This window comes from Engystomops pustulosus, chromosome 3 (assembly GCF_040894005.1).
Source record: "Engystomops pustulosus chromosome 3, aEngPut4.maternal, whole genome shotgun sequence".
Classification (NCBI taxonomy): Eukaryota; Metazoa; Chordata; class Amphibia; order Anura; family Leptodactylidae; genus Engystomops; species Engystomops pustulosus.
In genome coordinates, this window is record NC_092413.1 from 172120123 (window position 1) to 172146863 (window position 26741).

The 26741-nt window shown below is 38.5% G+C and overlaps 1 protein-coding gene across 1 annotated transcript; it reads right to left on the bottom strand.

Moving 5' to 3' along the window:
* Positions 1-1235: 1235 nt before the first annotated feature.
* LOC140122288 (arylacetamide deacetylase-like) lies at positions 1236-21582 on the bottom strand. The gene is made up of 5 exons (XM_072142986.1): positions 21283-21582; positions 10628-10850; positions 8108-8177; positions 5510-5681; positions 1236-3299 (listed from the first exon to the last, which is right to left on the bottom strand). The coding sequence occupies exons 1-5, from the start codon at positions 21418-21420 to the stop codon at positions 2694-2696; spliced, it is 1209 nt and encodes a 402-aa protein (XP_071999087.1). The 5' UTR covers positions 21421-21582; the 3' UTR covers positions 1236-2693.
* Between the last annotated feature and the right edge of the window lie 5159 nt (positions 21583-26741).

Sequence of the window (26741 nt, forward strand, 5' to 3'; positions counted from 1 at the left end):
TGAGGCAGGCACTGACTACATACTGTGTGGCAGGCACTGGCTATAAACTGTGGGGCAGGCACTGGCTATAAACTGTGTGGCAGGCACTGGCTATATTCTGGGGGTGGTGGGCACTGGCTTTATACTGGGGGCATGCACTGGCTATATACTGGGAGCACTGGCTAGCTATATACAAGGAGGCAGGGGACTTCTGGCTATATACTAGGGGCAAGCACTGGCTATATACCAGGGACAGGCACTGGATATATACCAGCATACAGTTTTAAGTAGAAAGTTAGAAGAAAACATTGTCCAGAATAGTTTTTTTTATTTTTATTAACTGAAAGGCACAGCTCAGGAAAGGTGACAGGTTTTCTTTAACGCATTTAGGATTTGATGTAATTGTCAGTACAGAGAGAATGCAGCGGTCATGCTTTAGAGATTACATTTTAATCTTCACCACACTAATTAAGATTTTTTTGGGGTTGCCCAAGTCATTTCACTTGAATTGACATGCACTCTTATGGAGAGCAACTTTAACTCCATTTTTAAGACTTAAAAAGTTTATCCCGAGGTTTAAAAACATGGCTGCTTTCTTCCCAAAACAGCTCCTCCTGACTATGGGTAGTGTGTGGTATACTAAAGCCAAGCTCTCTCTTCCTCAGAATGCCCTCATCGCTGTAATTGATGGTCCTATATGCAAAGACATCACTAACCAGATCTCCTGAAGTCCAATGCACAATTTCAATCACAGAAGAGGAGGGGTTCAGAGATCCCCCAGCTTGACTTGACCTTGACTTGAGTGTTGAGCTGTATGAAATACAGACTGTTCCCAAAATGCTCTTGTATGTTGCATTTTTCAATTTGTCTGTTTTAGAAATATTCCCCTTACAGTATGTCCAGATAACTTTATGACAACAGACATTCTGAGGAGCAGGTACAGAAATTTACTACAATATAAAAAAACACTTGGCACTCCATTTGATGATGCAAAGACACAGAATTTTAATGGGTTACAAAGTATGACAATCCAAATTCATGTAACGTTTCAGTCTTTACTCTAGACCTTCTTCCGACATGGATTTCTGGGTGTGGAAGAGGATGATGATGAGCCTCTATTGCCTCATCATCATCCTCTTCCACACCTTGCAATCTGTGTCAGAAGAAGGTCTATAGTAAAGACCAAAACGTTACATGAATTTGGATTGTCATACTTTGTACACCAGTAAAATTCAGTGTTTTTGCATCATCAAACGGAGTGCCAAGTGTTTTATTATTATTATACATAGCGGACTGGTATCCAACTTGAGCACCCTCTTGCACACCCAGTGGAGTGACATGCAGTCCTTTACTACAGAAATGTACTACTACTTCTTTGTATGGAAAAGACAAGTTTATTTGTAAAAACAAAAGCTTCAATAAAAAAAAAGATTTGTAAAATAAAAGTAGAGAATATCATATCTTCATCTGTCTGCAAACAGGGATACAGTGGAAATAAGAGTAACTTCTGGTCACAAATATTACATGAATAGAATACAGAATAATGTTCATTTTAACAGCCACATAAATGTACCTCATAAAGGGCATAAAGAGTACAGTTTTCAGGATAGACACACACATTCTGGAAAAGTGTTAATGTTAGTAATATTCACAGCTGTCCGCTATGCAAGAATTTTGAGAAACATGAAGAGACACTAGGATAGGAGACATCGAAGAGGTTCCCCAGGAAAGACCATGAATAGCCTATTCGCAGGGCTGTCACATATCAACATGGTGGACTACAATTAGCCCAGTGTAAACTTGGACTAAATTGCAAATTTGTGCAGGAGGTGTTGGCCCTCACAGATTAGGCACATGGGACAAATTTATTAAAGGTTTTGTATCCGTTTTTTTTTGTTGGGCAATTCCAGGTTTTTTTCCATTGCCCCTGCAATGTTTTCTGAAACTGATAATTTTTTTGTTGTTGCTCAATTTGGGCACAGCTTTTGAATCCCAAAACTTTTCCTGCACTTTTAGTTTCCCAACACTTTTTTGGGCACGTAATCAGGCCAACAAAAAGTCTACCAACCTCTAAACCTCTTCAAGAATGTGTCACTTCTGCCACACATTTGTTCTTCTTACAGTACACCCCAATATAAAGTTGCAGTTCACAAAACACTAAAGTCAGGTACCAAAATTACCAAAAAACAGACATTACGCCACATTTATAAATTCCCCTCACAGTTTATGAGAAATGGTTCAATAAAAATTAATTCCTTCTAATTTCACGTACAGTGTCAGCCATCTTTGTATTGTGCTTACAGAGATAGCACCCATATGAGTCTAGAGAATGAATAAGAATTATAATGAATCTTTTCCCACAAAACTATTTATATCATTCTGCTTAGATTTTCCTAACATGTCTCCCACATGGACTGCAGAAACCAGAGTGAACTTAGTCTTTGTCATACATGGAAAGCTTCCAAAGGTTCCTAAACTGGAATTTGTATGTATTCTAGTAGTCTTCAAATGTAGTTGGATGACCATAACCCTGTTACAAGTCCCAAAAAATCTTATGATTATTTTAATTTCAAGTAGGTACCATATGTCAAATATAATCTATGGCAATTGAATGAATTGTCCTTATTCAGAAGACACATGGACACATGGAGAGAAAAGAGAGTCATCAGATTACAGCAGGTAAGGAAATTAATATCCTAAAAAATGTATTTCTATCACAGATTATTATCAAGCCACTTTAAGTATTTGTCCACTATATGATCTGCTATAGAAAAATTGAATGGCCAGTTGGTCATCAGAAGTATACCATGGAATGTGTCATAGTGTTCATGTACTACCTTTACCCCAGCGTTTCTAAGCCTTGACACATACATAACACCGTCATCTCTAAGTACATCATACATGCATGTGATCACATATGTCAATGGCAGGCCAACTAACTTTTCATCTTCTGCCAGCAGAGGAGATGCTCTCACATCCAGAAGCCCTGGGTATTTTTTCAAAAACATGGTATTCTGGCTGTCAGGTAAAGAGTGGACGTGATTCTTCTTGAGATCTTCAGGCAATAAGCTACTCCAGTTTACATTTTTGAATAAATGAGCATCTTGAGAAGGTATATGTTTGTTGGACATCATTGCTTCAAACAGTGAGCGGTCTGTGGTGAAATACTCACTCCAAAATCGGACCATTAGTGTCCTGGACAGTAGAGGCATGAAGGCATTGTCTTGATAAGATGGAGTACTGAGATCAAGAGCTTGGAGAACTGGATATATTAGCATTTCAATCTTGAATTTCACCTTGACTTCTGGGTCATGAAGCAGCTGTGAAAATCAAATGCATTTTAACAAACAAATTAAAAGCTAAATAGGAGTCAGCAACTATTTCATGACATGTGGAGTCAACATGTTTATATTTGCTTAGAACATTGCGATACTTCTCACAGCTTTAGATTTCATTGAAACGTTACAAGAGCATGGACTAGGCGCAAAGCAAAACAAAAGGCAATTGTGCTCCTATTCCGAATGTTTCCAATGTTTTTGCAAACATTGTTTGATAACTTTTTATTCAGGAATGACAAATATGAAAAAATATTTTCTTGAAATTGTAGCAGAATGCATTGTGACAATATACTTGTACCAGAATGAAGAAGCAAACTATGAGCAGCTTCCCGTGGGAAGTAGGCTAGAAGACAAAGGTGTTACATGGTGTATTCCCCTAATAGAAGTCCATTTCAAGATTATTGTAAAGCCAATCACAAGTAATCTTCCATATTATGCATTTTAATCAGCTCCAGCTTCATCTGGCAGTCCCAAGGAAGCCCAATCCCTTACCGCCACTCAATATCTTCTTCAATTATTGTACAATTGTTCCCAAAAATTACAATAAATCATACCGCCAAACAGTCACAGTCCTCTCACAATCAGGTCTTTGAACAGATGTCCACTATAAATTATGCTTTTATATCATAAGTTTAATATAATAAAAATTCAATAAAATATGTAAAATATTGCAGGGAAAACAGAAGAGGAGCCACACCGAGCATCGGGGCTGCCAGAGGGTGAGTATATAAGTTTATTATTTTTATTGAGTCTTTTTTTATTGGGGCTTTTTTTTGCAGGATGAGATGTATTTTTCAGTGATACTGTTTTGGGGTGGCTATTCCCTATTGCTGAAAATTGATTAGTTTTTTGAGGAGGAGGTTTTGTAGAAAAAAACATCAATTCTGTCATTGATTTTTTCTTTTTCTTTTTTTGGTGTTCACCCTATACCCTAAGTAACATTTTCTATTTATTCTATGGGTCAGTTTACAATTACGGCAATACCAAATTTCATTTGTGTAAGTTTTATTAATGTTGTAGAATAAAACCTACAGTGGGGGGGGGGGGGAATCTATACCCCAGTTTCCAAGTGGCTTAACTTCTAATTTAGAGTAGGTTGATAGCTTGTTTTTTGTGATTTATGTATTTGTGCCTTTTATGTATTGATATGTTTTTTGATCAGTTTTTATTGCATTTTATGTGGAACGAGCTAGGTAAAAATGGGTGTGGGTTTAAAGGGAATCTCCACCTCCTTGACTTTATACAACCGACTTGCATTTCACTTCAAAGTTGATTTTCTGGATGATGCCACCACACTGGACCATATAAGAAACATTCTGGAAGGTATTCAGCTGCTTGACAACATATTGGTAGTGGTTTATTAGATCCATTTCTGTTCACAAGTTCCCTTTAATAACAATTTAGTTTTATTTTACAGTTCCTTACAAACATGGCAATACTATATATGTGGAGTTTGGTGATTTTCACTTTTTTATGTTATATGTAGATTTTTTATCTTTTTTAATTATCCCACTATGGGACATAAACAAGCAATCATTTAGTTTCTTGTTCATTAAAATACCCTGCAATACTGAGGTATTCCAGGGTATTAGAGTTGTCAGCCTAAGCTGATGCATAGGCCTACACACTGCCTGTAGGGTCCTGTCACAGGCAGGACTTTACAGGCATATACTATGGACATCCCTGGGTTGCCATAGCAAAGATCGGTACCCCCTGAGAACTCTTCGGGAGCAGGGAATCTCCTTGCAGGCATGTAAATGCCACGGTCTCGTTGACTGTGGGAGGTACGCAGGGATGTCAGCGGTAGATTAACAATGTGCAAGGCATCAGCTCCATGTCATACTATTACTGCATAGAGCACTAACTTATAGTGCTTCATTCAGTAATAGTACGTCAAGAGGTTAACTAACTAAGAGTTTAAGGCCCTTTTCACAGAGCCACAACATAAGCTATTGCACATGGTAACGTTGTAGGGAGCACATTTTGTCTCACCACACTGTGACCAAGCTGGTCCACTTGTTTTTCATTGGAGAGAGGAGGGGTGAGGAGTTTTAGCTTCTCCACTCAACCCTGCGCTTGCCCAGCACATCTGAATAAGGCCTAGGCTGTAGGCATCCTTACAATAAAGACCTGTAATATGGTGTATGAGTATAACAATGGGAATATAAAATAAAATACATCTACAATCCTACCATTTGGGCCACAGCAGCAGCTAAATTTCCTCCAGCGCTGTCTCCAGATACAGCTATCCGTTTCGGATCTACAGAATACTTTTCTAGAACTTTTTCTTGCATAAAAAATTTTACAACTTTGTACACATCATCATACTGGATTGGAAAATGAAATTTTGGTGCAAGCCGGTAGCTGCATAGAAATAAAAAAAATTATATTATATTCAAGAAATAAAAAGCATTTCAAAAACAGCAAGAAAAATCAAGAGATCTATAGAATAATGCAACTGTTGGTGTCATCAGTAAATGTTCCAGTGATATACAATAAATGACAATGATGCCACATGTAATTTATATTCATTATCTATAGTTATACTTTAATTTACTGCCACTGTGTGTTGATATGGATTTTTTTCAATGGGATTATCTAGTTCAATTTAAAATGTATTGTAGTAATCCTCAATAAACAGCTAGATTCTGATATTAATCATAATTATTCTGCAATCAAAAGCCAAAGTGGAACATGTAATAGTCTGAAGGTTCCTGGGTGGTTAAAAATGACTTCCTCTTTGCAGCAAATCACAGAATCAGAGGCAACACTGGTCACTGACAAAAAAGGCTCTTACACACTGGCCTTGTTTTTCTCATCTGTGATTTCCCTGTATACTGTACTTAAGGCCTCATGCAGAGGGCCCTGTGTTCACCCAAGTGTTCCTCACCCCTCCCCTCTCCATAGAAAGTCAAGTGGCTACCACCATATTACCGCAAAACATAGGACAAAACAAGTCCCACCTGTAGGCCACACTGTGTGCTCACCGCACTACGACCGCACTAGACCCCTATGGGGGCTGTGCTCTGGTCCTAAATTTTGCAGCCAGATCACAGCCTTCATAACGGTGGTGTGCATGAGCACTAACTGCAGCAGTTGACACATTTTTGCATATACATATTGCATCTCATCCCTATTCCCCTTCTTTAATCAATCCTTGTCTGAGGAAGGCTCCTGCAACCAAAATGTTACACCCACTACACAAGTTTGGGTTGCATTACTTGTATGATAGATTTTCACATGCAACTATAAAAGTGATGCACAAGGACCTCTTATAGATAATCAAAGTAGTGATTTCCTATTTGTACATCCAAAAACTTATCTGATATGATGTGTACTACTTGCAAAATTAAAATAAATTCGGTATCCTAGCTTCAAAGCCATACAAGATTACTGCAAACTCAACTTCCAGAACTGAATAATAGCTACTCTTCATCTATAGAGAAGTAGAGTATTTGTTTTCTCAGTGATCACTCTGACCAATTTAATACCCAAAAGTGTCCAATTTGTAAAGGCATCAATTAGAGTAACAAAGAAACATATTTAGTAATAGCAAATTATGTAACTACTTGACTAAGAAACTAAATCATTGAAAATGAAAACACAGTTTTGCAGTTTTATATACTCATGTACCGTATATACTCGAGTATAAGCCGAGTTTTTCAGCACAAAAAATTTGCTTAAAAACCTCACCTCAGCTTATACTCGAGTCATGAGAAAAAACAAACACTGTATTAAGGCCCCCCTGAAAGGTCCTCTTCTGTACCGCGATGGTCCGGCATCGGCTCCGTGTCCCTGCGCTGTCCGGCACAAGGATCGTGACGTCGGCCGCTCTGCGCACACTGTGACAGCTGACATCACGATACCTGCGATGGACTGTGTGGTGACACAGGGACATGGAGCCGATGTCAGAGAGGACCAGCCGGGGGGGAAGGGGGGTTCGGAAGGTGAGTACACTGTTTGTTTTCAGGAATTATATTGTAGGCACGGGCTGGGCAGGCTGTATACTACAGGGGACTGGGCAGGCTGTATACTACAGGGGACTGGGCAGGCTGTATACTACAGGGAGCTGGGCAGGCTGTATACTACAGGGGACTGGGCAGGCTGTATACTACAGGGGGCTGGGAAGGCTGTATACTACAGGGGACTAGGCAGGCTGTATACTATTGGGGACTGTCTGGCTGTATACTATAGGGGACTGGTCAGGCTGTATACTACAGGGGGCTGGGAAGTCTATATACATTTCCCACCCTCTGCTTATACTTGAGTCAAAAGGTTTTTCCAGTTTTTTGTGTTAAAATTAGGGGTCTCGGCTTATACTCGGGTCGGCTTATACCCGAGTATATACGGTATATGGTAATGCATAGTAATACATGCAAAATCAACAATATCCAGGCTGAAAACAAATACCTGGAGCTAAATAAAACATACTATCCTGAGGACATATAAACAAACTCAAACTTCTGCACAGACTCTTCTATCCAGTATTTATCTACTATTCAAAGTGTGTGTTTTAATAAATGAAATAGATTAATTGAATATTAGGTTTTCCTGTAAAAATGTTTAATAGCTTTAGAGAAAAATCTTCATTGCTACTAGATACTGTAGACTATCCCCATATGCCTTTAAGTTAATAATTAGTGATATTGTTTGTACTTCAGCATGACCGGGGATCAAAAGTTTAACGAAAAGTCTTCTGCACATATTTTGGCTTTCAGTGTGAAAGGTCATAGTCTGAAGCAAGGGACAAGAGAAACAATAGGAGCGTTTGATCAGCAGACAGTACCTACTTGATTGACACAACTACGGCATTCAACTTATGGGAAGATTGTTTTGATAGTTGGTCATATGGCTTCATGGCTGCAGGACAGTCACATAATAAACAAGAAGATTAATTCTTCATAAGAGAAAATTACACAGCATTCCAATATAGTTATGGGCATTATAACATGATTCTCAAAGCTATTCTGCAGATTAAGCTGAAATGTGATAGTCCTACAAGAGGTCTCCAACACTGCTGTTATAATTTGTGCTGCCTTTCTCCCTTTCTTCTCTCACAGCAGCGATCACAACATAAATCATTAGTGGATCATGGGCAATGGCAGTGATTCTGCATCAGATCCTTGTTCCTCAATTTTATATTATTGCTAGAAGCACAATCTGATATAAGTGGTTGATCAGATGAGATGTTTATGTTTTTCCTGACTCTTCCATGAGACAAAAAAGATTGCCAGATGACATTAGTTGCCAGCTGAGGAGCCTGATCAAAACTTTCTCTCCTCTCTTCAACTAAAATATATATAAAGTTGGTCAAGCATGTATTTGTATAGTGGGCAGGTTGGGATAGTTGTCCAGCTTAAAGTCGGGAAGTATGTAGATGTGTGGAGACTTATAGACATTGAATGTCCACTAAGGGATTCTGAAAAAAATTGCAAATAAGTTTTCCGGGATGGGATAAGAAAAATCACGCCTCTTTTAGCTACCTTGTAAGGCAGCTACCTTGACATCAAGAATGACCTTCAGGAAGCCTTATGACATGGTGCGGGATTAAAAACAAGCCAGTATATCTATTCCAGAAGGAACAGATTCCTAATTGTAGACAACAGTGTTTTGACCTGGTTGGGTCTCTTCAGTACAGCCAGGGAACTGGTTTGACTAAGTGAGAGGCTTTTGACTAGGGTCAAGGAGGCCTAAATTGTTAATCTCAGTAAGGATGCAGCCACACATTTTTCAGATGGCCATAAGCAGGTGTGGATCATAATGGGAGAGGACTTATCATTAATAAATGCTACTCCTACTCTATTTTCACCCTACTCCTGTTTTGCACCTGAAAAAAAACTTTTGGATGCACCATCAGGGGAACTCTTACTTCCCGACCCTAGTCAAAAGCATCTCACTCAGCCAAACCAATTACCTACACTTTACTGAGGAGACCCAACCAGTTCCTTCTGGTTTGTTTTTAATCCCCCATCATGTCATAAGGCTTTCTTAAGGTTATGATGGACGTCAAGGAAGCTTCATTACAAGTTAGCTAAAAGAGGTACAGTTTTTCTTATCCCATCCCGTAAAACTTATTTACATATTTATCCAGCTTAAAGAAAGTCTACCAGCAGTTTTGACCATTCAAAAATCCATATGTGGAATGAGAGATGAGATTCCTATCTTTTATAGAGACCAAAAGCACAGTTCTTGGTACTATAAAACTGAAGATAGGGGCGTATAAGTGACATTCCCCCTGGAGCCTCTAAACTGACCCCAGCCAAAATCTGACTTCTCTGCTCCTTTTTACATGACTTTGGAAGACTTTGTATATAGGTAAATGGGGGAGATTTTACATTGAGAGGGAATTCTAGAATTCTAGAATGGACAATGCATACCCTACCGGAGGGGACTAGCAGTTTAATGTGGTAAAATCTTGTTAGAGTCCCTTTAAAGAAAGTCTACCTGTTCCCTATAAATCAGTAAAACTTGTGCAGTGGTTCAAGAGTAGGTACATGCCCTTGAGTCTTTGACCTTTCCTATACCTCAAGCCTTGATAGGGTGGTTGCTTATAGTCTATCTCCTACTTTCATCTAATCACTCCCCTTTTTGAAAACCCTGTAGCCATTAGTTATTTCTGTTCATGTTGTTGTATTTCTGCCCTTGTGTGACCTTGAGACAGAAAAGCTTAATCAATTTTCTGTTTTATTATTAGTACAACTATAGAGCTGGAATTAAGAAATAGCCTGAGTTTACTTTTTCCTAAGTAAACAGCAGGATGAAGAAACAAATCTTTACATATTCCTAAAGTGGGCTGCAACACTTATTTTTGTACATTCTTAAGATAAGCAACGCTCTGCTCCCCCATATGACTGATTATTAATAGATGATATTGAGTTGTATTCCGATAGATGAGTGACACAAAGAAAGAGCACATGCAATATATATTATAACTTAGGTTTTTTTGACTTTGAGAGGATTTGATGGAGGGCAATGTATGATGATAAAACCTTGGGTCATCTTCAGTAAATTCAGACCGAGTAGTAGCTGAATCAGAGGATCGTGGATCATGGGACATCAGCGTTAGAGGGGAAGTGGGGGAGGGGGTAGGGGGGTGGATTCTGATCTTTGTATGTCATGTTAAAATGTATAATTATGCTCATGTATACTGGACTCAGTTTATGTTTGCTTGTTACTTATTTGAAAATGAAAGTTATCGGATTAAAAAGAAACATGAAATAACAATATTGGAGCTTCACTTTTAAAACTCAACATAGAGTAAGTAGTAAGGGAACCAAGCAGAACATAATACTCTGTACAGTAATACTTACTTGCACTTCCTAAGCACCATCCTCCACCATGAATGAACATAATTGCTCTCCTTAATGTACTTGATTGTCCTTTGGGTATATATAACCGGACTGGAACATCACTAAATGATGTGTCGGTGATAATAACGTTGCTATCAGATGCGGGCTCTGTGTGTTCGGCATATGTTAGAAGCATCATTACATCCATGTAATGTTTTATGCCAAACATCTCAGCCAATGTTGCCTGCAATGAAATAGAAATGAATGTGTGAGGCAGGTAGCTATGCCAGATCCTAAGAGGATTGAAGTGGGTAAAGAGAGTGGGGGGCATTCATTATTTTTGGGGTGACCGACGAAAAAATGGTGCGGAGCCAGTAATGAATGTCCCCTAGATTACATGGAGCAAGGCTAGTATGACTTGTGTATATGTGGTGTTCGATTTGACCTTTTAATGGCCGCCATATAGGCTTTTTACTTTGGCCATTCATGGTACTTCTTCTGATACAATGTCATTTTATGGTGCCTTGCATTATATAAGTGGTCAAATTATTTCAGTCAGTGTCCCCTTGTGGGGCAAAGTAAAATGAACATAAAAGGTTTTACATTCAAAAACAATAACAAAGTCTAAAAAAAAAGCCACACAAAAATTGCCCGCCCTTTAAAAAAATAATAAAATCACATCAATTTTGTACCTCCATACCTGTACCAACCGAAGCAACAAAATTATAATAGTATTTATCCCATACGGCAAAACACTTTTTCAAAAATAAATGAAAAATGATCACAAATTGAAATTTTTTAAACATCCATCACACAAAAAAATTATGTTAATCACAATCAACCTTTATGAACCCCAAGTGTGTACATATAAAATGTACATGTCTTTTCGCAAAACATGAGTCCTCACACAGCCAGATTGACAAAAAATGTGGCATTGCAATACGTTTTGTTCGTTGTGCAATGGAAAGTAATTTGTTTTTGTAAAAAAAAAAACCATATCACTGTTTACATATGCAATCGGTGCAGGCAAAGTTAAATCTTTAAATGGTGCTGGCAAATTACCAGCGGCATTAATTGGCTAAACCCCGTGTGTGTGCAATAGCATGCCAGTGGTGTAGGGCGCAGCCATTTTGGGAAGGATGGTCATTCATTGGAAGCATCAGTTATGATAGCGTGCAGCGCCGTCACCGTTTGTTTCTGTCACTGATGGGCAGTCCATGTTCGAGTAACAGGGTTTTAAAATTATGAAGGGTCCGTTCATCACTACTCACAATAACTGAATGAATTAACTGAAGACCTAATGCAGATGTGAGCTGGGCCTAAACCTAATAACTGATTTTGACAATAGAAGCCATGGCCGAACACAATTTTTACATCTCCCAAAACCCTTTAGGCTCACAGTATTTGGCACCCACTAAATTAGCTCCATTATCTTGTGACTTTTTACTATCCATGATACATTGTAATTCTTCCTAATGTAAGTATGAATCTTACCTAGGATCAGACTGACTAGGCATTGTACGAGTGGGACCAGGATATAAGACAGGATTTACAGTAGACAGCACTCTTTGAAGATGAAGCATTAGAGTGAATTATTATGAATAGTAGTCACAAAAAAATATGACCAAAAGTGTTTGCGGCAGATTTTGTCTGACTCTGCACTGAAAAGAACATGCAGACTACTTGCACATCTATTTGTGAAGTGTCTGCGCCAGTTTTGTGTTGCGCCTGCGCTGTGTACACCGCACAACAAAATTCAGCACCTAAAGGGGTGTTCGTCAACAGAATTGTGTCTCAAAAAAAGTTGGTGCACACTTCCCGAGCAGTGCAGGGAGCAGCATATTAATGAATCCATTACCCCCTGAGGAAGCGACGGCGAAACGCGCGTCGGGGTTGTCTGGTACAGCGCCACATCTCCTGTTCAATATGCAGCCTGGTTGGTATATATAGCTATTTTGCACGATGCACTTTATTTTGTCTTGTTTGGTTTATATGACCTCCTACCAGGTTCCATGTTACTTAGATTAGGTTTATGTTATAACCTCTCGTTTACACTTGTAATATATTATATTGATTGACTTGTGTGTTACATTGAAACCTTATGTTTACACTTGTAATGTATTGACTGACTGTGGTTTACAATGTGATTGTATAGGATTGGCGGTGTACTTTTAGTCCACCAGGGATTGATTTTATGGGTTGTTTTTATTGCAGTGATCATATGTGTATTATTATTTTGTTCAATAAAATTCTGTGTTTTCCATATTATGGTATTTATGCATATATTTTGTGTACTTTGTTGTACAAGGCCCGTATATAGGTACATATAGTTGGTGTTCATAGCAGTCCTTGCTTTCCACACATTTCCTGGATAATTGGTATTGATTGAGCATATTAATGAAGACCGTGCACTTTTGATTAGTCTGGAGAACCCTGCACACTCGACACCTGTGTGCTGTGGTTTGCACTACTTTTGATATATGTGGCCCGATGTTTTAGACTCAAAAATTTAGAACATTGATGTAAAAGATCAGAACACCCCCTTAACTACACCATATCATACTTTATGTGAGCAAAGCACTGGAATCTTAGACCTTATCACAGAACATGTTTTTGTTATAGTAACGTTATCCCATTTTTGGTATTTGGTTAGAATTATTCTTTAGAAGATGTTGTGCCAACATTCTGTACGTGCGAGGGAGCAGCCCTACTTTTCAGTTTTCCGCATACTAATGTTGAAGGAGATAGATGCAACTTTGATTTACGAGTCAAAGAGAATCGCGTGCCAAGGAGCTTGTGAAAGACAAAGCTCTGCAGTTGGGACTAAGCTTTTTATTGTTTAACTTTTGAAAGATTTTATTATATTGACCTGGCACAGGACACATTGCCATAGCAAAGTGTTTCTGTTTTATAGGATCCACCCTCATTAAACATTTGTATTTGTTAAGTGCTTATAAAAATCTATATGTCTTGAAAGGAAATTTTATATCTACTGTAAATGAGGAGGCTGGATGTATGGGCTGAAAGTATCACATTCACAATGTAAATCCTGTCACACGGGGCAGCATTCTCGTCAATATATTGCATCAGTATTGTGGAGCCAAAATCAGAAATGGATCCAAAACCCCAAGGATTTCCAATTTTTTTCCATTGTACATTTTTGGTTTACAAATACAACAAATGGAGTTGTACAAGAGACTGCAGTAATGGCGAGGACCAGTCAAATACTATAGATGCAGAAGAGAAACAGTTTAGAAGCAAAATTCAGGAATGTGAACAGAGAACAAACCAAACGTCAAAATATGGGAGTCAGTCATCTATAAGGCTTAGACCTTAGTAGGACACTAGCAGATTCAGAGCCCAAAGGATCAGGCGACTTCAGCTGGTGAAGGTACCTTTTATCATAACGGGTCACTAAGGATTATACATTGGACAGAAAGACAGCTCACCTATTTACTAAGAGGTGCAACGCCAATGCAGGCATTAACCCCTGCCATTACACTGGGTTTATAAGAACGTATACATTAAACAGTGGCCTTTCATGAATTTCATACATTGTAATTTTTCAGCCTTGGGTAAGTCCACGAGATGAAGAAAAGTATATTTTGTCTGGATTTTTACTGGATACAGCAGCATTGTATAGAACAGCAGATTTTAATATTAAAACATATGCTTCTCTGCAGTAAACTAATACAAAGTATTACAATACAAAACAGTTCGGGTTTGACATTTGGACAAATTGCCGGATTAGTGGCCTAACAGCCAATCCAGTAAATTCACATGCCTTACTATTAGCCATCACCAGGATTGTCCACCTGGCCAATCATAGCCATGGCTATTAGCAAGGGGAGTCAATTTGCTGGGATGCCTGTTCCTGGTAATGCGGTGGAACTGCTAATCCGTAACACTTACTCTAGCATATACAGGATGTTTCTTTTTTTCACATTGTACATATGGTTTTATCGGATAGCGGCATTTCAGTTCATAAATTTCTAATGGACTTTTGGACTTGGAAGGCAAAAATAATATTTAATTTTAGACTTTTCTTCAATGTTTAAGTGTAGAAAATGAATCACAATTCTGCAAGAAAAACACATTAAGGGCTAAAACACATGACTGCGGGCGGTCCATGATGGTTATATATGATAACAGAGTCCCTTTCTCCCCGCCAAACAAGGGCTCTGAATTGTAATTGTGAAAAGAAAAATGGCAGAAAATGTCTTGGCACAAAGTTAAATAGGAATTGTCAATTCTTTTCTGCTTCCATATTGTATTAATACTGGTCTCAGTGATATGTGACTTGTGTATACCATGGAATAGTTTTAGAGAATCCATTGTATATATAAAAATGTCGAGTTATTTGCCAGCACCAACTGAGTTGAGGTCGTTGATGGACATGCTCCCCCTTTATTCCCCTGACACTTGCAGATTGACAGTGTTTTCCCTATGCAGGAGCAAGGCATGAATATTACTGATATCATCTCTAACACTGTTGACTTTGCTTTGGAGGTATACAATAGTTTTGTAAAAGTACTTCACATAACTAAAAAAAATTCTGAAATCAATCTTCCTTCACACTCCGTTGACTGCCCACACTATGTTTTTACATTGAGTCTTGTCCAAAGTTCTTTGGTTTTTATCATATCACATCTACAATTAAGTGTTTAAAGTAGATTATATTCTATTTACAATGTGATGACTGAGTTGAAAGGAGTTTGTCTTGCAGAATTGTAGATCTGTGACTTGATCACCACCAGATCAGCAGTGATTATTATCTCCTAAAATCACTGCTGGCAGGGTTCGAATGACGTGAAGAACTGATGCAGAGAATAGACTGGAAAATCATATGACTATATTCAACAATGAAGAAGTAAACATATGTGTCCAGACAAGGCAAGTCGTTAAAGGGGGGTATAAAAAAAACTCCCCCAAAAAAAAGTTCCAGATCTCGTCCAGAATGGACCTTGGGGTCATGGGCTATGATTTGTAAAGTGCTACGGAACTTGATGGCGCTTTATAAATAAAGATTATTATTATTATCCTCATTTTTGCAAGGCAGCAAGGGTTTCTCTTCCACCGTGTTATGTGTAACGCACTTGAGAAGATTGGGAGACTGCAACAACAAGAATCACAGAAAAACCTGCTAACAAGGCTATATCCTTATCACTGTCGGGAACCATCAAAAGTAGATTTCACACAGGGCACTATCCAATCTAAAGGTTGGCAAGTCTAAAATATATGACAGTAAGAAAGCAGAATCAAATATCCAGTTACAAACACTACAGGCAGTCCTGCTCTACCTGGTTATAGCTGTTATGTGCAAGACCTACATAGCATCATTGCACCACGACCAGTGGTGACAGCAGAAAAGTTATGTTATATTATTGAATGGTAAGAATTCACCCTTAGACCAAAAAGTTCACATGTTCTTGTATTTCAACAGATGAGTTTGTTTATCTGGACTTTTAAAAGGGTTAAGGGGTTAGTTAAATTTTACCACTTTATTCCACTGTTAGCAGCACTGTTGTTTATGGGCTGGAATTAGAGTTTATGGGTCTAATGCTGAAAAAATTGTGATATTGTGATGTTCATTCTTGCGCTGCGAACAAAAGACCTGTGGCCAGATTTTAGGAGACTTTGTGTCACTGACATATGAAGTACAATGATACACCAGTGACCATGGACTGGCACCCCATGGACTGTCAAAGCCACAAAGGCAGGGATAGGAGTTTTGTGGCTCATGTTGTTATATAAGGGGCGGTGGAAACCATGGCCTTGTGGGAGCCCATTATAATGCATTTGACCGTGTGCTATCTGTTGAATTAATGGATGGCACACGGCCATCAAACAATGTCTAATGCTTTTTAAATCCTTGACCAACAAGATGGCAATGATTTTAGGGAGGGGCAATAGAAACAGAGCAACATTATTAGGCAGAAATAGTTGTGCAGTTATATTTAGCAGTGGTACGTGACAAGAAGACACAGCCTACGGCAAGGCAACAGGAGGAGCACCAATTCAATAGAGTATATGCCAACAAATAGATGGCATTAAGTTCCACTAGACAGACTAAACATATACAGAGTAATCATCCAGCACTCTGATAAATCTGGTGCATGTCAAACCTGTCAAGCCTAAGTTTACAGTTTAACTAAATGAATCTACCTAATAGTATGTACATAAGAGCCGCTGATCACTGTGTTTGGAGAGGTGCTCCTTCTAGACGTACTGTCAGATTCAGAAAATATTCTGAAATTGAGTCCTTCTATCAGTCCTCTCTGCCGCAGGAGGTTGTTATGGCGGACTCTATGTACATGTTCAAGGTCTGGATGCCTTTCTGGTGAGAAGAAATATCACGGGTTTGGGGATAAAACATTTATTTAATTCTTAAAGGTTGGACTTGATGAACTTGCGTCTTTTTCCTGCCTTAACAGGTGTAGTAAAGGAGGTCAGCACTGTGAGATATAACAAGGGATTCAATCCGTGTGGGTGCTAGCTGCGTTGGTCTGACCCAAGATCCAGTAGCATCAAAAACAGAAGAGAGGGCAGCCGCACTCCGTTGTCCTAATCCAAGATGTATTTATTCACATGTGGATACATGTGGATTTTTCCTGCCTTATATACTATGATACTATGATATTCAAATATATCAGAATATAGAAAATGTTGTAACAAATCTTATAACAGAAAATGCTTCTTTATTAACACAAAAGGTTTAATTTACCTTAACTCTTAAACCTCTGCTGAATCTTTGCAATTCTCCCAACCTATCAACGCCATAAAACTTATTCAAAATCTATATACTTAAATGTAAGTATATGGAAAAGTAATATAGAAGAGATGGACATAAAGAAGAACTATAAAAATATGTACACTAAGTGCAAACTGCACTAACTACAAATCTTTCATCTTACATCAAGTAAGATGGCGCACATTTATACAGTTCTTCAAAAATATCTTACATGTAACTTCTGCTGGTTCGGAGGGGGTATGAAAAAGTAAGGGAGCAGATTCCCCATGTTTTCTGGACAAACGTAAATTAAATAGAGTCTGCAGACTACAATTCATTAAATTATGGGATGGATTGCTATGTACATATGTAAGCTTCACCTGAAATGGTCAACTGACAATTTTACTCCTCTTTAAGCACAGTAATCCATGTTCTACATAATTCCTATGTAGGAAACAACTTTATGGAGCATTGAAGACTTTAGATTGTCCTTTGTCATTATTTATTAGTGTAAAGTGTATTTGTCCTAATCAGCCAATCCTCAGGTGGTAACATAATGGCCCAGATTTCTCAAACACTGTGCAGTCTGTACTATGTGCAGTTTGCCTCTGAATGTGCAGAGTGTGCCAGGTATTGAATACTGGCGCAAGGTCTTCACTTATCTGGAGCAGTATAACATGCTTTATTATACTTGTTAAATGCTAGTTATTTGTCTTTTGATGCCACCTGTTCTCCCAGTGTAAGCTGCTACTGCTGTGCAGGAGGTATTTGAAGTAGATTTCTGTCTTTAGATATAACGTTACAAAGTCCAATGCAAGCTCCACAAATCTAATGATTTTATGAGCTAAACAAGGAGCTGATTACATGTTTTCTCTCTGTGTAATCCCCTGAGGTAGTCCGTATACTACAGAGACGTGTACCTGGTATATAAAAAGCAATGTAAGCACAAGCAGAATTCATTCCATGTCAAATAAATCCATAGCAATGCTTCTGCACAAACAGACTGCACCCATCTGCATTGTTTTCAAGCTTCTATTCTGTATCGTATTATGCAAAATGTAATACCTTGCCACACCACATATACAATAAAGCTTGTAGACTCCATGCACCATGCTGTCAGTACAGTCAGTGTGGGTTTCCTTATATCTGCTACAGTGCCAGAGAGCAGAGATTATTCTGTTCCCAGGCATGTAACCCCCTTAGAGGGAGTGCTCAATAGTCCAAGAAAGGGGGCTTGTCCATTATCATCTGTTGCAATATATTGGGGCACATTTACTTACCCAGTCCCCCGGAGGTCACCAAAAGTGCACTGTCCGACGAAAATGCACTCTGCCGCAATTCACTATGATCATACGCCCGATATCTTGCATGTGTCGCTTCCCTGCTCAGGTATGCCGGAGTTCACCTTCTTCTTCCTGGTGGATATAAGTGCACTGTCTTGCGACTCAATTTGAAACTTAAATCCTGCGCTCAGTACAAATCGGTCGGATCGTCCAACGGCCACACCCCCGATTTCTGTCACATGAAAGCTGGCGCCGCAGTCCCAAAATCCAATTGCATGCGCCACAATCCCAGTGTTAAAAACCTGTCAAAGCTGCGTAAATCCCAAAAAACGTGAACAGTTCGACGAAAGTGTGATCTGCAACCCTTAGTAAATAAGCCCCATCATATAAGAGATATAAGGAATATTAAAAATATTAATTTCCTTCTCTCCACTTTAAAAATGGATCATGTAATAAAATAAAAGAAATAAAACACCCATTTACCGTAATAATATTGTGTATTAGGCAACCTATAATATCAAACAAATGTATTATTTATCAGGAATAGTGATAGCTGTGGGAAAAAAATAATGCCAGAATTGTAGTTTACCTTGCCTGCAAAAATAAAAAAAAGTGTTCAAAAGGTGTCATTTATCTCAGTAACTTGCCAATGGAAATTAATGTTCATACTGCAAAAAACAAAATCCTTCAACCAGCTCAACAAAAGGAAAAAGTATATAATTTATACATACGTTTATAAGATTTATTAGCCAGTGATACACATATAAAAATGTGTTTTAAATGTGTTTTGGAATGTGTAACATGACGTGACTTTAGGCAATGTGAGGGTCTTTGTGGACAGAAGAAGAGCTAAGCCATAAATGCCTACATTGCCCTTAATAAAGATTGTGGAGACAGACTGCATGTGATAACAATGAACTGTGCTATTTCACCTGGAGGGTCTAAGGCCATCATGACAAGAGACACTGAGGACAGCTGCATGTCATTGCCCCCTGGGGATTCTCCCAGATCTGGGGGAATCAAAGACTCAAATTACTTGTTCTGCAAGTTTGTGTGATAAGAAGATATGGAAGCAAGGAGGCCACCTATTGACTCCACATCATCATCAGATTGGTCAAGACAGTGGTGAAGGTGGTATGGGGATGGGCATATAAGATTGGATACAGATCTGTAGTTAGAGCACTTTCTCCCCTACCCTCTCTCTCTGTCCCTTAGTTAGTTTACCCTCTATGTATATTTCCCTGTATTGTACCCTTAATAAATCCCCTATAAAGATCCATTGAATACTGTTGTTAATTTAATATTAACTGGCACCCCAAAGCCAAGCAGATTTTACAATGTGCACATTTAGTAAAACATATAACTTTAAAGGGGCGTTCCCCTTACAGTAAACTAAAGTTATTGTTTTTTATTATAAAAAGTTATACAATTTTCAAATATACTTTCTGGATTGATTCCTCACTGTTTTCTACATTTCTGCCTGCTGTCAGTGGACAGAAATCTGACCATGGTCACACAGGTGCGTGGTTCGTTATAACCCACAGATCTGATTACTCTCTGATACTAGCGAGCTGTGCACCTGTGTGACTATAGTCAGATTTCTGTCCTCTGCCAGTAAACATAGACGCCCGCTATAGTAATACAGCAAGCAGAGATACAGAAAGTATATTGGAAAAATTGTATAATTTTTTTATCATAATAATAATCTTTATTTATATAGCGCCATCAAATTCTGTAGCTCTTTACAAATCAAATCATAAAAACAATAACATTAATAACAAAATTGTGCACCTACCTGGCATCACATTTATCAATTATTTGTTTGACAAGGTGACACGGTTCATTGTAAAATGGGAAGGGTTTAAGATAGTTTGGGCATTTATTTTGTTGAAAACTAATTGACAAATAAATTGTATAAGAGAGTCTAAAGATGCAAGAAATTCCAAAAGACAAATTATTACATAATATTAGTATAATCTGTCTTTGTATGTCCCAGAGATTGGAAGACTTTTCAGGCTGAAGTTCACCCCTTTTTTAAAAAAAATTGGGAGCAAGTATGCTTTATCCTACTGTAGTTTTATTAATATTCATTCTTTACATTCGTTTTACCTTGTGCACCATGAAATGATTATATTTACTACTGTGGAATCTACCAACATTCTACTTGTCATGTAAAATACAAAATAACATAGAAATAATAATAATAATATTAACTGTTCAATAAATTTTAGGTCTACTTTGTCTAAGTCATAACGGTGAATCATAATAGGTTTTGTAAAACTAACCATAAAGTATCTTCATTCTTTCACCCTTTTAGGTCAATATGTTTACATAAGGAGGAGAGTTGTTACAGTGTAATCTGATACTGTACACATAGATATGTATAGCAAAGATTATATTACAAAGCTATAATGCAGACTATATAAGACCTGGGATGCAAACACTGGAGTATCTGTAGGGATTGATAGGACATAATGTGACATGATAAACACATCTCTCTACACCAGCTCTATTATACCCATATGACAACTCTGCAGGATCTTCTCAATCCAGCTTACATGCAACATAATACTCTATTTAAAACCTATAGAACATACCAACCAGCTGCAGATCAGGAAACAATACTGTAAGAATAGACAATAATTTATGGATAATGAACTTACCAAGTGTCCGAGACTTCTGAATGTGGCGTCCAGCATCATAGTTTTCCATTTCTCCTCAATGTTGTCTGGCAGAGGTTTATAAATGTAATACGCCACCAGTGCAGACAGAAGCACAAAGCACAGGGATTTTGATGCCATGTCTAACTACAGTACCCACTTCTCTCTAGTGATTAAAGCTCCCTCACGCTGACTGTGTTACAAGTCAGCAGCAGACACTGATAGGGCAAAGTTAATCTGCTGGACCTGAGCCCATTTGTCATCTGATCTCCATAGACTGCACGTCTATAGAGACGTTGTAACAGGCTCTTACATTTGTGTATGTTTGTGTCTCGATGATGTGTATTTGGCTATTTTCTTTTTTTTTTCCTCTTTTCCAGATTGTGACTATAGTGAGAGGATACAAGAGTACAGAAGGAGAGAGAGCAGCCTTGTGCTGACAGCCCTCCTTTGGATATCACCTCTCCACAGCGCACATTGGAAGAGAGGTGGGTCCTTTCCAAACCCTATATGCTATAGAGAAACATTTTGTGCTCAGCATTTGTGTTACTGTATGTAAGCACTTAGGTTTCGCCACCTAAGGAAACGTAATCTGTGGATAGGGAATCAGTTACAGACCGGTCACAGACTGCTTATAACCAGAGCCATCATTCCATATACACAGAGGAACAAAGGCCATATCAATTAGGCTTTCACCCATCTACAACAGTTTACATGGTGTCATTCATCAAATCAAATAATGTGGTAGCAAAGAGTAGACAATAAACCATTGAACCAGATCAAAGGTGATTAAAAGGAGGACATTCCAGCATATTGTAATGACATGCAGACAAGGGTAAGATAATTTTTGCCAAATTTGTTGACAAAGACTTCATTGCTGGAGTCAGGTAACTAATTCACATAATCCCCACATTTATGTGCACCATTTTTTCTTTTGCACTTTTTTTTGTGCAAACAGTTTGCAGGTTCTTTTCAGTGCATAGTCAGACAAAAAACTGTTGAAAACGCTTTAATAAATGTGGGCCATAACAATTACATTACAGGAATTTGCCCAAAGTTGTTTCTTGTTTTAAATCAAGGTATAGAATGTTATTCGTTTCAAGTTAAAGTTTGATACATGTGTTTGATACAACACTAAAATAACGCACATAGTTATGTCAAAACAATGCACATAGTTCCGCCATAGTTATGCTACAACAGAGAAACAATCCAGGTAAATGTCATAATGTAAGTAAAATGTGTATAATGATGTCACATCACAGGAATAATGTACAAATTTATCTTATTATACAAGCTCACTGACAGGGTTGGCTCAAGGTTTCAACCTTGCAGTGAACCCACATGGCGGCATTAAAAATTCAGAAACTAAAACAGTCTCCTGTTCCCTAAAATATTCCCTCGCAACCTCAGGGTTATTTTAAATATAGCCACCTCATGGGTATTTTACATAAAGCCCCACTCGTCCCCTATGGTTTCATTACAGTCCCCCTTACCCCCATAGAATTTCTTATGTACAGTGTTATGTGCCCCCCCCCCCCCCCCAGCAGCTCTGGGCCCCAACACTTGCCCAGGTATGCCAAGTGCTGGTACAGGCCCTGCTCACTGAGGAGTCATATTACATAGCAGTTTATGGATAAGGGGAGGAGGGGAGCAGTGAGTTACAGCAGCTAGGTCTCTACCCATTAGCTAATTGTCTCATAAAATACAAAGTTAATTTGTCCCATCAATAGAAACTTTTTTTTCATAAAGCTAATAGCACAGAAACATACTGCAGTTTTATAAACTGTGTAGGTTAATTATGGTGGCCTATATGAGCTTACGTACCTTGTACACCAAGAAAATATTAGTGATCATTATAGTTATTATGTAATAAACCATAGCAATAAAGGAAATAATGAAATGCCCCTGTCCGTTGGGCTTGAGCTCAGCTGTTCCTCATTTTACCCTTAGTTCTCAATTATCATATCCTCCCTAAAATTTCATTAATAATGGATTGTAGTTTTTAGTGACAGATGTAAATGTAGCCCTATCGCTAGTTCTTCTTACTCATGATCTCTAACTAGCACACGTCACTACATATATACTGTATATATAGCAAAAACACACCTCTATATCTCACCCGTCCAGGTCAGGAAAAATATACATATGAAACCCTCGGAACCCGGTCTCCATGTAACTTGTATAAACTGTTGATACCGGCAAATCCTCAATGGAGGCGGGGCTCCAGGATACATGACAAGGTCACGTGAAACATAACTTGACCAAATTCAAAATCCCCATGGAAACCAGGACTGGTGTGAAATGGGGGGGGGGTCTATTTCAATGATGAGCACATAATATTCATGTAAAACAATGCCTACAATATGACAGATGTGCATACAAACATTATAAAACAGTTTAAAGATGTCATCCTTTCAAAATGAACCACAGGCTCTATAGAACGAGTCGCTTCTATAGGGGCCAAATCTCTGTGTTGTTTCTCAATACTCCTGTGAATACTATGCATCCCGTAAGAGGCACATTACATAAATCTTGAAGAATTAACCTCACATTACGTTGGGGAAATTTACACATTAACCAGACTCTGGATGGTTATAGATATATCTTGTGAATCTCAGAAAATCAACTCTGCATTTCATTTTGAAAACCTCCATAAGTGTGAGTAAAATTCAGGTTTATCTCATTACAGTTTGGGAAGGATGAGACAACAGATTCCGCTGCGCTGCACAGAGCTTGCCCCCTTTTATCAACTCCATGCCAAGTGGATGTGGTAAGGCGTGAAGGGGGTCATGCCTGGTGATGTTCCTGCCTCGAGCCAGGAACTGATAGTTCTCAGTCGTCGGGAGGGGCAGAGATTTATCAGACGCAGGTGCTCTATGTACCAGTTACGCAGGGGGTATATGTCTTACTACCATTGAGAAGCACTGGTCTACAAGATTCAAAAACTTTTACAACCTTAGTAGACTACATTTTATACAGAACCTCAATGTAATGTTCACTATGTCCAAAAGTCACAAAAGAGTGATGAATACAACTAATCTGAAACAATAAAGCTCTGTGAAGCTGAAAATTGGCAATAGAGACCATTTCATATGTGAATTATATTGCTATTTCAGTGTAATCTATCCCAATTGTTTTTCTTTTTGTCTTAAGAGAAACAGGTAGTAAACATTAGAAAATTCCCCTAACTCTCCATAAGTAGTGAACTCAATGGGGCATTCTGAAAACAGTTCTGGGACACTATGACATGAATTTTAGTTGCGCAGTGTGGAGAAGTGGTGCTCTGTGATTGGAAATGTGGCAGGTCGTATGTCTGGCCTTTTGGGATGGGTTGCAATGTGCTATTTTTTGTCCTACTATTTTGAATGTACATTCAGAAGCTTGAAATTGGGGAACGATTTCCAAGAAAACTATTGAATGTAATATCATGACATGTAAACAAAACCAATTAAAATATCTACGCACAGCACTACCACTGGGTTGCCTCATATAGCATAATACTTTGTGATTAAGTGCTGTAATGTAATATTCTACGGGAAATATATCAGACACATAGCAACGTGTTAGGTTTTGGTTCCTTGTGGATAAAGTAAAGGTTTGAGTATGATATTCAGTGGGGCTAATTCTTCATATGTGTCATACTGTATCCTCCACATGTTCACTTGGCTGAACTTTCTATTGTTCATTAAAAAAAAATCATAGGGCAGTGCCTGCAGATGTTTAGAGGCTTCATACGAGCCTAGCGTGGGAAGAACGTGCAGAAATCAGCTCCATTATGCAATCTTTCATCCAGGTGCAGCCTGGAAGTCAGCCATCCTTTATCTGCCCACATCATTCTACAATCAAATGTATTCTATTGGATCCAACAACCTGACACAGCATAGCCTTGGCTGGTAGAATATGAAATAATGGTGTGTGCAGATCAAGTAATATTCTACCTTCTATTTCAATATCTAGACCACAGCATGTTTCTATAAAATGGTTGTCATACTAAAATAAACCCATCCGATAGAATTCCCAATCTCTGAGTGGCTACATTTAGAAAGATATTGGATATTATTACCGACTATCAATAAATGATGTTGTCTTAAAAAGCTGCTCACCTTGTAGGGGAAGATACAGTGACATAACTATCACCGCAGCCGCAGGGTCTTTTTTTCTTTTTTTTCTTTTCCCCAGCATACCTGGCCAGGTGAGGGTTGGGGGGGGGGGATCTTATATAAGGTGATTGAACCAAGAAGTTTAGTCACTTTTATTTGACAAGTGTATTCGTGATGTACGGTGATTATGTATTTTGTATCACTTGTTGCTGTTATCATTTATAGAATAATAAAGTAAATTTAAAAAATTTAAAAAAAACTACCACTGCATTCACAGTGGGGCTTGCAATGTTAATGGACCCACCCAGGAACCACCCAGGAACATAAATTATGCTTAGAGGCACAGTTAAGTCATAATTTATTTATACTCCCTCTATGTCCCTGCTGTTGCCGCTGCCCTCTTACTCTGAGGCACCTGGTTTGTCCACCTCTGTGTCCATGTATCCAGGCCGTCCTTCCTCTTCCTGTTCATTTGACATCATACATATATATATCCCGATGTGATGCTGAGTGCTGAGTGGTGTTCCTTGGTGCCAATGGAGAGAGGAAACACCTTTTGGTAAGTGTGTAAATATATATATATATATATATATATATATATATATATATATATATGTGCATCTGTTGTATCTGTGTGTGGTTATGTGTTCATGTATGTGATGTATGAGTGTATATGGCAGAGATGGAATTTTATACAGTAACTTATTGCTCCCTGTTCCTCCAGGGCAAATTCAAACTATCATTGTAGCTTCTCTCCAGGGTCTCTCTGTACAGGAAGAATGGTGGGTCCAGCAGGAGGACCTCCAAAGATAATGCAGTTCTGTCATCACCTTCTTACTTTTCCCGCAGTTCCAAACAGTCAATAAAGTGTCACTTTAAAATAGCGCTGAGAGCAGCATCTCTTAAGTTGCCTGGGACTGTAGGAAGATTCAGTGTATGGTGAACTCTGATGGCCTCAGTGCCTGCAGAAAGGGCTCTGAGTGCCACCTCTTGCACTCGTGCTATAGGTTCGCCACCACTGGTATATGGTGTGTATGTGATGTATGGTGTGTGTGTATATAGCCTTTAACTTTCCCCTGTGTGTGTGTATATGATGTGTTTATACTGTACGTATGTATAAATGTATTGATGTGTACAAAATTTCCCACATTTATTAAAGTGTTTTGAATTCTGACTTTGTACTGAAAAGAACGTGCTTGCACATGTGGTTATGAAGTGTCTGCACCAGTATTGTGTTGCTGCACTATGTCCGCTGTGCCTCAATATTCTGCACCTAAAGGGGTTTTCCAGTGCCCATATAGCTTTGTGTTGCAGGCACTATGTTAAATGTGCACCGAAAAAAAGTTAGTGCATACATCCTGA

What these genes read in the sequence shown, in the direction of transcription:
- LOC140122288 (XM_072142986.1), bottom strand. Translation starts at nt 21,420, where the DNA reads ATGGCATCAAAATCCCTGTGCTTTGTGCTTCTGTCTGCACTGGTGGCG. An exon ending in TCAGAAGTCTCGGACACTTG is followed by an intron (nt 10,851 to 21,282) that starts GTAAGTTCATTA and finishes ATTTCATTGCAG; the next exon opens with GCAACATTGGCTGAGATGTT. An exon ending in CTGCTGCTGTGGCCCAAATG is followed by an intron (nt 3,300 to 5,509) that starts GTAGGATTGTAG and finishes TGATTTTCACAG; the next exon opens with CTGCTTCATGACCCAGAAGT.